The sequence below is a fragment of the Podarcis erhardii genome, assembly GCF_964252035.2.
Source record: "Podarcis erhardii genome assembly, chromosome: 10".
In the NCBI taxonomy this organism is placed as follows: Eukaryota; Metazoa; Chordata; class Lepidosauria; order Squamata; family Lacertidae; genus Podarcis; species Podarcis erhardii.
This window is the reverse complement of record NC_138500.1, coordinates 38,932,751-38,947,235: the sequence shown is the minus strand read 5'-3', so window position 1 is coordinate 38,947,235 and position 14,485 is coordinate 38,932,751. Positions and strand designations below refer to the sequence as shown.

Genomic DNA, 14,485 nt, shown 5'->3' with positions numbered 1-14,485 from the left:
TACTTTTTTTCATACATGTAGATAATACTCATAGGTTTTAGATGCCAGTTAACAGCCTTATGTGCAACAGCTGTATAACCTCAGAGTACAGTAAAAACTACCACTACTTTCCAGTGTTCTGTTCTCATTTTCCTGAAACGTAATATTCTAAAGCTAATGTGATTTCCCTCAATAAATGTAAAGTTTCCAATACACGTGGACTAAATGAAGCCGTTTCATTGGTCCTGCCAGGTGAGTAAATAAAGTCCTTACATGACAATTCAAGATGAGTTTTATCATTAAATAAAACCGGGGGGTCCCAGGTTTTGTAGAGCTTCACCTGAGTTGCTTTGTGACAAAAAGTGGATATTCTGGGAGAATGGTTCTACAAAAACTTAGATACTGCTTACTGTAATTTACTTCACATTCAAAAACCTATTAGTCAAAAGTCCTAAACCTTCCCTTGCTTGAGTGGAAGGCACTTTTGCTCACATACGTCTACCATTTCCTCCCTCTTTTAGCCTTCCACACTTCATTCAGCATTGTTCAGATATGTCCCTGATTCAAGGAAGTAGCTTTTCAGAAGGCTAGACAGCCCTGTTGTGTGAGTGAAGCTTCTTTATATTTAAGTCTTTGGTAGGTTTGATCTGTAGTATTTTAAACGTTACCAGCTGCAAAGCCACCATCTTCCTTAACTTCAGTCTGTTTTCGAGAACTCTCCACCTGGTAAGCTAACTCTGCCTTTTCCTTTTCCAAACGATCATTGGTTAATCTGCAACCGCATAAAACAGGACAAAGATCTAAATAGTCCTCAATATTTTCCCATGTAGATCTGTAGAAGAAACAAGCTTTTCATCGCTTTACCTGAGAAGCTGAAGTTCTTTGGCAAGCCCTTGCTCTGTTTTGGCACCCTCAGGAAAGTATTTGAGAAGTTCAACCTTTACATAGAAGAAAAAAAATACTTTTATTTTAACATTAGAAATTTCTAGGTCCTTGCCAGATTGCCTGTAGCAGAGCAAAGAACCCAGAAGACAAAGTGCAGCTCCTGTGCTGTCTGGGGTTGGGGTGGGAGTGTGGTGTGTGGACAAGAACAGGTAGTGCATGCCTGACTCCAAAGGAAAGAAAAAGGTAAAAAGTAATGAATTAAAAAGCCTGCTGAAAATAAAACCATAAGGGACCCTTAAAAAACAACCCTGTTCTTTGTAATGCCAGAAGACGTGACACAAACAGAAGATGGTGCTATTCCAAATGCAAGGCCTTTCCTCTAGATGAGAGGAAAGTACAGCATCCTAAACAAAAGGTAGCTTGTGCATTAAAATTTTGCAAATAAAATATAAATTAAAGATGATTGGCAAATTACACCCAGAATCATGTTTACTTACCTGTTCTTTTAAGATTTCAATATATTTTTCATTTTTTTCTTCACTCTCTGTGAATTTTCGTAATGCCTGTTTAAGATCACTAATGGCTTGAGTTTTTTTGGCAATATCAGCTTCCATTTCTTTCATCTTATTTTCATACATTCTGAAAGAGAAAATTAAGATCTGTTCAAAATATTGTTTCTAGACATTAGAATAAAACCTTAAGCTGCTATATCAAGGGAGTGCAGCAAAGAGTGCATTTTACAAAACAGTATGGGAAAGATGTTTTATATGTCAAGACTTGCTGATCTACAAATTATATTAAGACACCACACTTTGCACAGCATGCATTTATTTTTCCATTAATATACAAAGCAGAAACATCCAACTGATGAAATTCACAAGTGGGAGAAGATATAAATAAGGAGGGTGGGCAATTTTTTAGCCATTTCTCTTCAGTAAATATGAAACCAGTATGATGCTTTAAGATTTGGTGGTGTGGCTTTTTTTTTTAAAAAAAGGATACTTTCCCTCTTTCCAACAATGTTGCTCAAAGTTCAAAGAAAATACCTACAATATGAGAAGAAATCTATGATGGTGAGTATTCATGAGCACACCATTTTCTATGGACCACTTGATGCCTGTTAGTTGCTGGGAATCTTGCAAAGTATCCTGGACTAGGCAGAGCCTGGTTTGATATAGCCAAGGCGTTTATTATATTCCTTAACTGGAGTACAAATTAAGGATAATTTAACTATCAAAAAGTCCCAAAGTATGTCCTCTTTTAACAAATGTGTAACATGTGAATGGACCAGAGACTCTTAATAAAAATAAAACCAGCTTGAAATCAACTCACACCTATTGCACACTATATTATCCACAGTAGTCTAACAACAGTCAGCAACTGTCCCAAACAGCATTTTATATACTTTCCTAACTCAATTATGTATGACTGACTAAATAGGTATACTGTATACATGACTCAGCATCATATACTGGATATGTTCAATTTTTTTTTATTACTTCTGAAAATAAGTCTCGTTTATTGGCAATAATGAGGAAAATAGACAAGCAAAGCTATCCAATTAATCTTCAAGTTCTTACCTTGTTATCACAATGGATTTCCCACCCTTGCCATCAGCTCCCTCAAGCTGCAGGTTTCTGCTTTCTGCGAAGCTTAACTTCCTTATGGTCTCTTCCAGTTCTGCAGTCAATTTCTCATTTATTATCTCAAGATTATTCTTTGCAATTCGCAGCTTCTCTGAATTCTCTGCTTCCTATTGACCAACAAAAATCCCCCCAAGAATATTGCATGCATTGAACTGGTTCAGATGGAATTTTTCAAGACGGGTACGCCTACACCTTATGTCAGCTTAAGCACCGTTCAGTTCAAACGAGTTGTTCATTATATCTGAAATGAGAAGCTATTTTAATACATGCTTACAAACCTAGATCTCAGAAACCATCTTTCATTCCTGATTAGTAAATAAAAAAACATATTAGCTTGTTTCAGATGTAATGAAGAACCCTGCTCTGAATAAAACAGAAGTGTGGAAGCTGTTGTGCAAGGGAAGGGCAAAAGGAGAGTGTTAATTCCTACTTGCTATATACTATGCTTTAACATGCCAGGGTTTTTATGCCCCAAAGGATCCATTGTAACAAGGAATTTTAAAAAAGCTATATTGGATATTCTAAGCTAGAAGGCCTTTGTGTTTTGAGAGAAGAACTGAATGATAATAAGAATACTTCATGATATCAACATTTTCACAAATGTACCTTTTTCAGCTCCTTCCGGATTCTCTCATTTTCAGCAATTATCTTTTCTGTGCCTTTAGTTTTCAGTTCATAGCGCATACTCAATTCCCCTCCAAGGTGAACTTTTAGTTTTTCCATTTCAGACTTAATAAATAAAAAAGAATATTGGTTACCTGTCATGTTGATATTGCTACAAACTGAAAAAAGCACCATGCCCATTTAAGTATAGGGAAAAAACACCAATTTAGACAGCTGTGTGTAATTCTTTGAAAATCACCATTAAATTTAAAATAGAATCCTACACTGAGCTATCTATGTATACATTGAAAGTACTGACATGGATCTTATATACATTTAATTTTTGTATTAATGAAGAAAATCATACAGCTTTCAAAAGGGAATATGTTACCTTTAAACATTCATTTTCTTGTTCAAGGCTGGCCAGTTTTTCATTGGAGACTACTCCAGGTGCTTTCTTAAGCTCTTCATTTTCTCTCTGAACTCTCTCCACAACCTTTTTCATCAAACCTATTGTTTTCTCTAATTCTGGAATAGTTTTCCCACTTCTTCCAGACTATACAACAAAGAAATATTTGTCATTTTCGTGTCAAAGAACTCCAGAGTTACCAGACAGCACCAGTTCATTTTCATTTAGTTCTCACAGAATCTTTAGCTTTTTCTGAAACATGAGTTATCAAGGGTTGGCAAGCCGGAATGGTGTTTTTGCAAGACCACCTCTATCTATCTATCTATCTATCTATCTATCTATCTATCTATGGATGATAAACTTGGTCATGCAAAAGCCAAACATTCCCTATAATCTTAATGCAGTCAAGACAACTCAACACTTGGCTCAAAAGTTCTAGCCCTGAAACTCATCCATCCAGTCACATGCCCAGAAAAGTCACATGCAGATAATTGCATTCCCTTTTTACTTACTTGGAAATTTCCCTTTCAGTTGCCACAGTGGCATTTTGTTCTCTAAGATAGCTCACTTTAATCCTGGGACTCAACATTCTTTGAAGCATAGGCGTATGTAACTCCCAAAGTTAAACATTTCATATTGTTTTTTGTGTAAATAGTTAATAGCTATAAAATAAGTATGATTTAGGAAAAAGGAAACAAAATATTTGGTTTACACTTGTTCTTAAAATTCAAGCTCCACAATGTTTAATACATACCCCTCTGACATTGCCTAGCTTCCGCTCAGCTTCTGCCTTCTCTCGTTTCAGGAGCTCACACATTTCCTTTAAATCAGCTACTTGGTTCTAAAGAGAATAAAATAGTTTTACCCAGCTGAAAACTATACTCTAAAAATTATGCAGTTTACACTGAAAATAATTGATCAGAACCATTATTATCTAATGAATTTTTCTGTTTGGGGTAAATGAAGGTTATATATGTGACTTATCATATAAATGATTCATAATGAAAAGACTCATGAACCCCAAAGTATACATTGGCATTCCAGGGCACCAGTCAACACACTGCATGTAAAAAATATACCTTTAATCTTGGCAAGTCTTTGTTAGCCTGTTCCAGCTGGAATCGTAATTCCATATTTTCAGATGATAGCATTAGGTTCTCCTTTTGAAGCTCTTGCTCTTTTTGATACTGATCATCTGATCCTAATCCTGATGTCTTAGCAAGCAGAAAAGGAGAAAGATTAGTGTCAAAATGCTGAATATTTGCATTGTTTCGCTTGACAAATAGCAATGCAATTGTAACATTCTGGTAAATGCCTGATCAGTTTACCCATAACATTTTTGTCTTTGGGTTGGTCACTGATATATGGTGTCTGATACAACACTTGTCAAAAAGAAATGTTGCTCACTGCTAAGGCTTTAAAGGGACTAGCAGTTTGAATTATGTTTTGAAATGGACTAGAAGCCATTTCCAAGAACATTTGCAGCGAGCAGAACTAACAGCAGCTGTCACATACACATGATGCATTAGTGAATCCTGGGTTCTATTCACTCGATAATTCTGTGAGTACTGTTCCACTGAATTCAACCAGAATTTAACAGTAATATTTGATTTGAGCTCAACTCACTGCAACACCTGCCATGGTTCTGTTATGAAAATATTATCTACTTTGTACAACTAGCCACTATGCACAGAACTGTATGTTAATATGCGGCTCAGGGTGGCAAATAACTACTTGTAGCAAATAGCAAATAAATTCAAGCCCTATTTGGGTGCACATGCAACACATGGAAGGTGGTAAGGCAGGTGGCAGGGATGCAGCAGAGATATCAAGGCTAGATGTTTGGGCCCCTTTCGACTCCCCCCCCCCCCCCCCAGTGACTAATCACATGAGGGGCCCCTTTTCCAACTCTACAATTCTATGACTGAACATATAGGGCTTGAACAAGCAACAGCAACAAGACACATTCACAATGAACCATAAACAATGCTCAGGATATATGCTGGAATGTTTTTGTTGTGGAACTACAAGCTCATATTTTAGTACAATTTTTTACATTTCATTCACCGTCCTGGATGTTGTGGTAGCCTATTTCATCCTATGCACTTGTATTCTAGAGCAAAAAGCCTCAGGTGTGGATAGTTACTATGATGGTGCTGTAGGTTAAACTAGGAAATGGGGTTTCTGGTCACACTACATGACATACTTCAAGCAGGATCAGCTACACAAAGGGGGAAAGCAGGGAGTTCTTGTTTTTGGCAAACCTGAGGAACTTCACAAAACTCTGGAATCAGGTCAGCCCTCTCTTGCTCAGTTTGATGGCTCTCACAGGCATCTTCTACTATGATCTCATCATTATTTTTTTCAACTTCTGTATCAGAATCACTGGGCTGATTAGCAGCTTCCTCCGAGTTAGGCTGAATGGAGCTCTTTCTGTCAGGACAAGATTCATGCCCTGTTGCTTTTTCTTGTTCATCTTCACCACCTTCATCTCCATCACCACCACCACTGCCACTAGAATGCTTGCAAGTTTCTTCTGTTTCTCCTTTGGTTATTTCACATTCTTCGTCAATTTTCTCTTCTTCAGCAGAAGCATTTTTCTGTTCTGCATTCTCTTCAATGGAACTCGTTTTTGGAGAGCTGCTCTTTTTACCTTCTGATGCTGCCTCTAAATCCACTCGATTTTCCCCATTTTCAAAGTGCTGTTCTGGAATTCCATTGACAGCAACACCTTTGGCAGCCTGATGGGATTCGTCTGTAATATGTGTCCCCTCATTGTCCCCATCGTCATCTGTGTTAGTCATATCATCAAAAGCTTGGTGTCTTGACTTGGTGTTGCCTAACAGAGTTCTCTTAGGCAGGTATTTCAGATGTTTGTGCTTGGTGAATTTGTTAGTAGTAAGAGAGGTATTAGCCAATGCAGCTGTCTCACATGGAGAACTCTGATACAGAAGAAAGAGGTAATGTTGCATAGAAAGAAAAGTAGTAGATAGTAAAGGAAGGATGACACCTATTCACATTAATGTAACTTAATTGGAATATAGCTTAACTGCAACAAGAAACAAGATGCAAATCAGGATGATGTGGACTCGTTCAGTACATCAATTTTATCTGGTTTCAGTTCTCTAAAGCTTAATTCATCCTCTGCTTCCACTTGTCTCTAAACTAAGCTGCCATATTAAAATAAAAAAGGGAATTTCTTTTCCTGTCCTTAAATCTAACAGAACTTTCTGGCCCATCTAGTTCAACATTCTGTTTTTAACCAGTCAGATGCTCCTGGTAGGTACTTCACTGTTTGTCCCTGCATCTAATACTCTGAGGCGGACTGCCTCTGGAGACTGAAGGTTCCATTTGGTCGTAACAAAAGAGCCACTAAACAGACCTTTGAGTTTGTCTAATTATTTTCCAAGTTATCCAAGCTAGCAATTATCACTGTATTGCAGTAATGACTACTATAAGCAGACCACAAGTTGTTTGAAGAAGTATTTTCTTTTGTCTTTCTTGAATACACTGCCCACATCAGCAATTTAACTGTACAACCCTGAATTATAACATTATGAAGGAAGATAAAATGTTCATAATTTATTTTTTTCCATAACGTTAACAAGTTTTAAAAATCAGTATCATTCTTTAGCCTTCTTTTTGAACTTAAAAGCCTGAAACATTTTAACCTTTCTTAAGATGAGAGTTGGGTCCAACCCTTGATCGTTTAGTGCCCTTTTCTAGTTCTTGAAATAGCAAGGTTAAAACTGCACAATATGTTCTTGCATCATAACATAAGGATACACTGACACTGATTTTATATCCTTTTTCTAAAAAGTGCCTTACTCTGAATTTGCATTTTTCATTTCCACTTAGTTTTTACCTTTAAGTGGGCGTATTCAGATGTTACTAAGTTCAGTGTATCTCTCTAGTGGAGATGGAATTGAAATTCCCTTTTTATCTAAGCCTGCTCAGGCAGTAATTCTTTCCCCATTACAGGACCTTATATGCTTTCTCATCGCCCCTCAAGACAGGCATTGATGCTTCAATCTTCTCACTTCAGTCCTTCCAATATAAAATATGAAGGTTCTCCTAATGTTAGTACAGTGCTATCATTACAAAACAACCAGGTAGAAACGCATTGGTGTTCAGAATTACAAAGCTTTAAGTACCCGGTTTCTGCAGCACTTGCACAGGCATTAAAATTCTCATCAGCTGAGATAAAGAACAGAAACAAGACAGCTTACACAATGAAGGCTACAAGTTGAATGTAAAAACACACACACACACACACACACACACACACACACACGGTTGCATAATTCAAGTAATAAGAATAGATTAACCTACCGAAGGTCTTGAAAAAGTGTCTCTGGAAAGCTGTTTCTCCAATACAAGAAGCTTTTCTTGTAGGTATCTGTTTTTTAAGTGTAAATCTTCTACAACAGAATCTCGAGGGACAGCATACTGTGTCCTACATAAAAAGCATGTGAGATTGCAGAACCAGTGCATGACTTGACATACGATTTACATTTTTATAATTATTCTACTTAAACATGGGTAAGGATGAGTAGCATTAGATATGCACCAGCTTTTCTATAATGCACATGCTATCCTACAGCATTACATAAAATATACAGTGGTGCCCCGCAAGACGAACGCCTCGCAAGACGGAAAACCCGCTAGACGAAAGGGTTTTCCGTTTTGGAGGCGCTTCACAAAACGAATTTCCCTATGGGCTTGCTTCGCAAGACGAAAATGTCTTGCGAGTTCCTGCGGGTCCCCCCCCCCCCTTTTCCTAAGCCCTAAGCCGCTTATCAGCTGATCCGCTGATAAGCCGCTTATCAGCGGATCCACTAAAAGCCGCTAAACCACTAATAGCGCTAATCCGCTAAGCTGTCAATGGGCTTGCTTTGCAAGACGAAAAAACCGCTATACGAAGAGCCTCACGGAACGGATTAATTTCGTCTTGCGAGGCACCACTGTATTTATCCACACACATATTGATCTGATTCAGATGCAATGCTAAACTATGCTTTAGTTTTACATGCATACCTCTCGGACTAGTACACTACCCATTCCCCTCTCCTCCTCCAACATGACCATGAACAATTGATCAGAAGGTTTCACTTCCATTTTCAATTAACCACGATTAATCATTTTGTCAGAACTCCTAAAAATACGTATTTCTGCACTGAACTTGTTAATAAGATGGTGCCACAGAAAACTTTAATCCTCTTTTAAGAAATACCTGTTTGTGAAAAAGCAGCATTCCTCTCTAAAATATCAAGAGTAGCCTAATTTGAACATAAAGCTAACCCATAGCTGTTTAGCTAAAGTATGGTTTTTCTGAAAATCTGAACCCAGCTTGCTACTTTACCCATATTTGTATCTGCCAACAAACCATATTGTGAAGCCACAATTGGTTATTGGGTTACAATGATTTGGAGTAACGCCCAAACCCCAAAGCTGTGCTTGACCATGGTTTGTTGAGCCAACTCACCCCAACCACTCATCAAGCTACAGTCATGAGGCAAGAGCAACTGCAAAGCAAACTAAGCTTTAGAAAAACAAGCTGTGGCTTGTTTGCCTGTCTGCTTCTTGAACAAAACCATGGTTAAAACAAACAAGTATCCAGCATTGTGTGTACATTAAAACTAACTAATGTAATTTTTTAATGCCATGCTTGTATTAATTCCTCAAAATGGTTAAAATGTTCAGCTTCCAGGAAATGTACTTAATATAATAAATCAAAAGTGCCTATTTAGAAAAGACCACAAAAAACAGAGCACTCTTAATTTCACTTTTTTTTGGGTAGTATTTCTTACTTTAGGTGAACAATCTCATTCTCCAAATCTATATTTCGTTTTCGTAGCTCTTCCAGCTCTCTCTCTGATTCAGAGGCTCGCACTCCTACAACCTGATCAACAGTAACACCACAGCTCTTGAGTTTCTTCTGCAAAGTAATTTTTTCTTTATCCGCCCTGTAGTATTTAATGGATTTTCATTAATATAATGGTACATTTTCTTCCATACAAAGTAACATTTGAAGATTTATTGGTCTGCTTAATCTGATGCATGCCTACTCGGAAATCATTCCTACTCAGTTGAACGAGTTTCCCTCTCAGGAAATGTGTACAGGATTGCAGCCCTATTTGAAGAAGTTTTTTCCAGGAGTACCTACAATTGGGAGATCTAGAAAACTGTGCCAATGGACTACATTTGAGAAAGCGCTGTCTGCAGCCTTATAGACATACAATACACTACTATAGCACAATGTCCTTGATCAATGAATAGTGGTATGTCATATTGCTGTGAGTTTTGTTAATTAAAGAAATCTTACTTTGAAAAAAGTTCCTTTACTGTGTTTAACTGTTTGGCTAAGGACTCTACTTCCTTCTCCTTTTCTTTCAGTTTGTTCCTCATTCCTTCCATTTTCATCTGCCATTTCTTACTTTCTTCCCATCTAATTAATTCTTCCTTAGAGCTCTGCAAAATGATCAAAAACAAAAATGTAAAGTTCTCCAATTTTATTTCTAAAGAGTGAAAACATCCATATTTAAGTCTGCTTATTTTTCTTTAATAAATGCACACATAAATGTTTGATGTGCTTTTTCTATCCTCTTCACTGTGGAATCGAGAACCCTTTTTGGACAGACAGGAACAATCATGCTATCTGACCATTCATTCATTTGCATTCTGCCTTTGGGGGCACAGCTTACCCAAGAAGCCTTGCAATATCAAAACAGTATAAAACACATCACACATACAACCTAGCATTAACAATCTAAAACAGGGGTGGGCAACCTAAGGCCCGTGGGCCGGAAGTGGCCCAATTGCCTTCTCAATCTGGCCCACAGACGGTCTGGGGATCAGCATGTTTTTACATGAGTAGAATGTGTGCTTTTATTTAAAATGCATCTCTGGGTTATTTGTGGGGCATAGGAATTCATTATTAATCCCCCCCCCCCAAATAAAATATAGTCTGGCCCACCACATGGTCTGAGGGATGGTGGACCGGCCCATGGCTGAAAAAGGTTGCTGACCCCTGATCTAAAACAAAACTTTAACCACCACTACCCCAACCCTGCCCACAAACTATTGCATTCATAACAAAGCAAAGGAGTCATTATAATGCAACTCCCCCCCCCCAAAAAAAAAACCCCCAACATGACAGTGAGAAATGATGTAAGCTAAATTTATTTTAGTTGTGCATCTCTCATACCTTGTCCTCTCTTGGGGTTTTCATTTCTGACTCATCACTCTTCTTTCCTAGTTCACTTTCCAACTTCTTAATTTTTCTTTGAAGTTCCTCTATCAGGCTTTGGTCATCAGCTTTTCCCTGAAAAATTGGGAAAAGTTTAAACTAACTTTAAATTCCCAAGCATCATGACTATGGACATTGGGAGCATTTTAGCAGGTATCACCAATGTATAACCAGATGGGATATGCAAACTCCATTGAAATGAATGAAAATTACACAGTGGCTGTCTTTTCTGGATTATGCTCTTAGAGAAGCACTGGCTCTAAGAAATGATTATATATATTATACACACACACACACACACAACACACACATATATACACAGGCACACACACATTAAGCGAAAATGCAAGCGTTCTACACATGCAAATATTCTTCATTCAAATAACCAAGTTTAATGCTTCAAGTATATAAATAAGATTATAATTAAGATTTAAAGAAGACACAAGCACAGATACATAGATAAGCTGGCTGATTTGCACTTAATCATAGTTGCCAGGTTTTTATTTATTCGATTCAATTATATATTACAAACTCAGATAAATATATATGCAGTGTACAAAATTCTCAATTAGAACTGAAACGTTAAGATGATTTGCTGCAGTGCAAAACCAGCCAATCAGTGACTCAAGAAATATGCAATTTATTTGTATACTACCAAAACAATGTTCTTTGTTTTATAATTCAAAATATATTTACCTGAATTGCATTGGTTAACCTTTTAATCCGCTTTTTCAGTTCTTCATTTTCTTTTTCCATCTCTTCTTTCTCCCTCAGAAATTTAGTGTGGGCTTTAACTTTTTTCTGAAGCTCATGATTTAAATCATCCACCTCATCTAGTAATGAATTCTCTTTATTTTTGCTTAGCTTGAGAGCATCTTTAAGTTTTGAAAGTTGGTCATTTAAATCTTCTAACTGAATCTAAGAAAAGAATTTTTTATGATATATTATTTCAGGACTGCCAACAAAATGAACAAAGAAACGAATGACAATGCATGCCATGTCAGAAAATAAAAATCTTTGCTAATATTGGGTGATATCATGGTCAATTAAACCCAGAATGGATCCACTGAAAACAACATACAAGTCAAATAATCTCTATTTGTCTACTCTGAATGTGACTAATCTTAGAAATCACCTACTAAAAACAAAGTTCTAAAAACCCTGACCATGTATATTTGTGACCAAAAAAAAAGCTAAAAGGAGAGACCCTTAACCACACCAAATACTCAGTTGCATTAAGACTCTATACTGCTGGATTCAACATCAAAAGCTAGGGCCATTGGTGCATCAAGCCCAGTATGATCAATTCTTCTAGGCAGCACCTGTCTTTTGGAAAGTTACAAACTGAAATAATTTTAATGGAAATGCTAGAGATACAATCCAGAAATATATGTACGCAAAAGGACTTGGTTCACCACATAGCAGCCCTATTACCACATAGTAATTGCTGAACTGCAAGCCTAAATTCAGCCATTTTTTTCTAAACACCACTAAAGTATTATGATGTATCCATTTACTGTTCTTCTAGGGAAGAAACCATGTAAAACCATGGGTAGTATCCCATACATCTTGCAATCCATGTGCCAGGTTTCAAGGAAGCACAAGTCTGGTTTTTTTGTGGAATAGACTATGATTACAGACACATTAGCAGTGTACATTGATCACAGTAATATGGAACACCGTTTCATTCAATTTTGTGCAGGAGGCCCACACACAATGTGGTAAAATTAAGTAGCAGTGTCTGGGAAAGTGCATCATAGGGCTTTTAACAATCAAAAGTACTATTTGAGGACTGGAAGATAGAGCAGCATATTGGTGTCTGTAATGCTCACGGTGACATCTATCCCCGCTGGTGTTCTGCTTTCACATTAAGCCAATATAGGTAAGACTTCACTTCTTGCTCACCCTCAGTTCCTTTGTTTGCTTGTCAACGATCTGTTGAACGTTCATGTGTGCCTCTTTTTGTGATGCTACAGAAATAATCTGTTGTTCTGCAGCAGCTGTCATTTCTGCTCGGAGCTCCAGAAGTGCTTTACTCAAAGCCTGAAAAATATTTTTCAATCTTAAAAATGATAAGTTTGATGAAAAACAATAAACACAAATACTTATAACATCTAGGTCAAAATTTTGCAGTTATATGCCTATGTGCTTTGCTGGACAGCTGAAAAAAGCAAGCAATTATTTAAAAAAAAACCCAACAGGGATAAAAGGCAGGAGTAAGATATATGTCTATGAAACAAAGTGGGAAAAGGTTAACAGTACATAGAGTTAATATTAGGTTTAAATAATAAAGTAGCCTAATATTCAACAAGCTCTTTGCTTAATATATTGCCATTATTTCTGGTGGGAGTTAACATAAGGCAGTAAGAAGAGCCATGCTGGTTCAGACCAGTGGCTCATCCAGTTGGGGTAACCCAGTCAGATTGGGGGGGGGGGTTACAAATAATAATAATTGTTCAGCATCCTGTTCTCACAGTGGGAAACCCACAGGCAGGATTTGAGCACAAGAGTATTCTCCCCTCCTGTGCTATCCAGCAACTGGTTAAGTGTTTGGCGTGAAGTTGAGACCACGCCATTCAAAAAGTTATAGAATTCAAGCCAATGTTCCCTCAATTAATTTTTTATTGTTCTTATTTCACAAAAGTGTCTAAAATATACTAGACACTGTAAGAAAAATGAGTAGGTCCCTGCAGAGAGACTCACAATAAAAAAGGTGAAATAATTCTGGTTTGTTAGAGAAAATGAGCTGGTTTTCACCCAATTACTACTTTCCATGCTTACCTTCTGCTGTTTTTCTTTTAAGGCTAGCTGATTCTTCAGCCGTTCCACTAGATTTTTCATTGTAGTTGTTGGAGCTCTATTATTTGCTTCTCTTTGGGCCTCCAGCTCCAGTTTTGCATTCAGTAATTCTTTCTCCATCTGTGACAACAAACTTCTTAGCTCATCCACTTCATCTTTCAATTTTTTCACTTCAGCTGCATGCTTCTCTTCAAGCCTAGCAGAGCAAAATAATAAATAATAATGACATCCATTGGCAAAATTGAGCGAGTTCCAGATGGACTAACTAGGCTGAAGTATTGCATCGTTTTGATTATAATTATACATTATTACCAACAGCAGCCTAGAGGAGCAACACACTGTCAAACTGTCTTTGTGATAAGCAAAGTCAGCTGTGTTCTCTCATTTATTTTCTTCATAGCTCATTAACAAACAAATGTCCTCACTTTATTTCACCTTGTGGCTCAGAAATCTACTGTTCAAAACATATGCTTGGGAGGAAAATCATCAGGATAGTCCATGCCACCACCCACCACATAAAAATCCTGAGAGGTCTGCCAGATGTCTGCTTGTTAAGTTTCATGTTTGAATGGGGGTTTATCAAAGCTGAATCTAATGCATGTGACCCAGAAATGAGGAAACTGTGGCCATTCAGATCTTGTGGGACTCCGTTTCCATCAGCCCCATACAGCAAAGCCAATGGCCAAGGAGAATGAGAACTGTTGTCCAGCAATATCTAGAAGGTAATGGGTTTTCCACCCAACTGTACATTGATTCTGTGAAGACTGCAGAGACCAATGAATGGATTCCAACTGACCAAACCTTCCAGTAATTTGAAGGCAAGTAGTTACAATCCAGTCATGTATACCTAAATCTAATTTGGGGGGAAAGACACTATATAACAACCGCAGTGACAAGAGGTTAATTATGGAGGGA

At 37.4% G+C, this 14,485-nt stretch overlaps 1 protein-coding gene across 4 annotated transcripts in view; it reads right to left on the bottom strand.

Annotated features, from left to right (window-relative positions):
• CEP290 (centrosomal protein 290) overlaps nucleotides 1–14,485 on the bottom strand; it is a 47,993-nt gene that overhangs the window by 2,906 nt on the left and 30,602 nt on the right. For all 4 annotated transcript variants that reach the window (XM_081878178.1, XM_081878177.1, XM_081878179.1 and 1 more), the window contains 15 exons: nucleotides 13,553–13,766; nucleotides 12,677–12,814; nucleotides 11,468–11,689; nucleotides 10,730–10,846; nucleotides 9,848–9,993; nucleotides 9,333–9,488; nucleotides 7,855–7,978; nucleotides 4,602–4,736; nucleotides 4,277–4,363; nucleotides 3,505–3,669; nucleotides 3,117–3,239; nucleotides 2,445–2,617; nucleotides 1,362–1,503; nucleotides 844–917; nucleotides 648–751 (listed from right to left, as the gene is read on the bottom strand). In XM_081878178.1, the coding sequence (XP_081734304.1) occupies nucleotides 648–751; nucleotides 844–917; nucleotides 1,362–1,503; nucleotides 2,445–2,617; nucleotides 3,117–3,239; nucleotides 3,505–3,669; nucleotides 4,277–4,363; nucleotides 4,602–4,736; nucleotides 7,855–7,978; nucleotides 9,333–9,488; nucleotides 9,848–9,993; nucleotides 10,730–10,846; nucleotides 11,468–11,689; nucleotides 12,677–12,814; nucleotides 13,553–13,766 (2,120 nt within the window). The remainder of the gene's footprint in view (nucleotides 1–647; nucleotides 752–843; nucleotides 918–1,361; nucleotides 1,504–2,444; nucleotides 2,618–3,116; nucleotides 3,240–3,504; nucleotides 3,670–4,276; nucleotides 4,364–4,601; nucleotides 4,737–7,854; nucleotides 7,979–9,332; nucleotides 9,489–9,847; nucleotides 9,994–10,729; nucleotides 10,847–11,467; nucleotides 11,690–12,676; nucleotides 12,815–13,552; nucleotides 13,767–14,485) is intronic.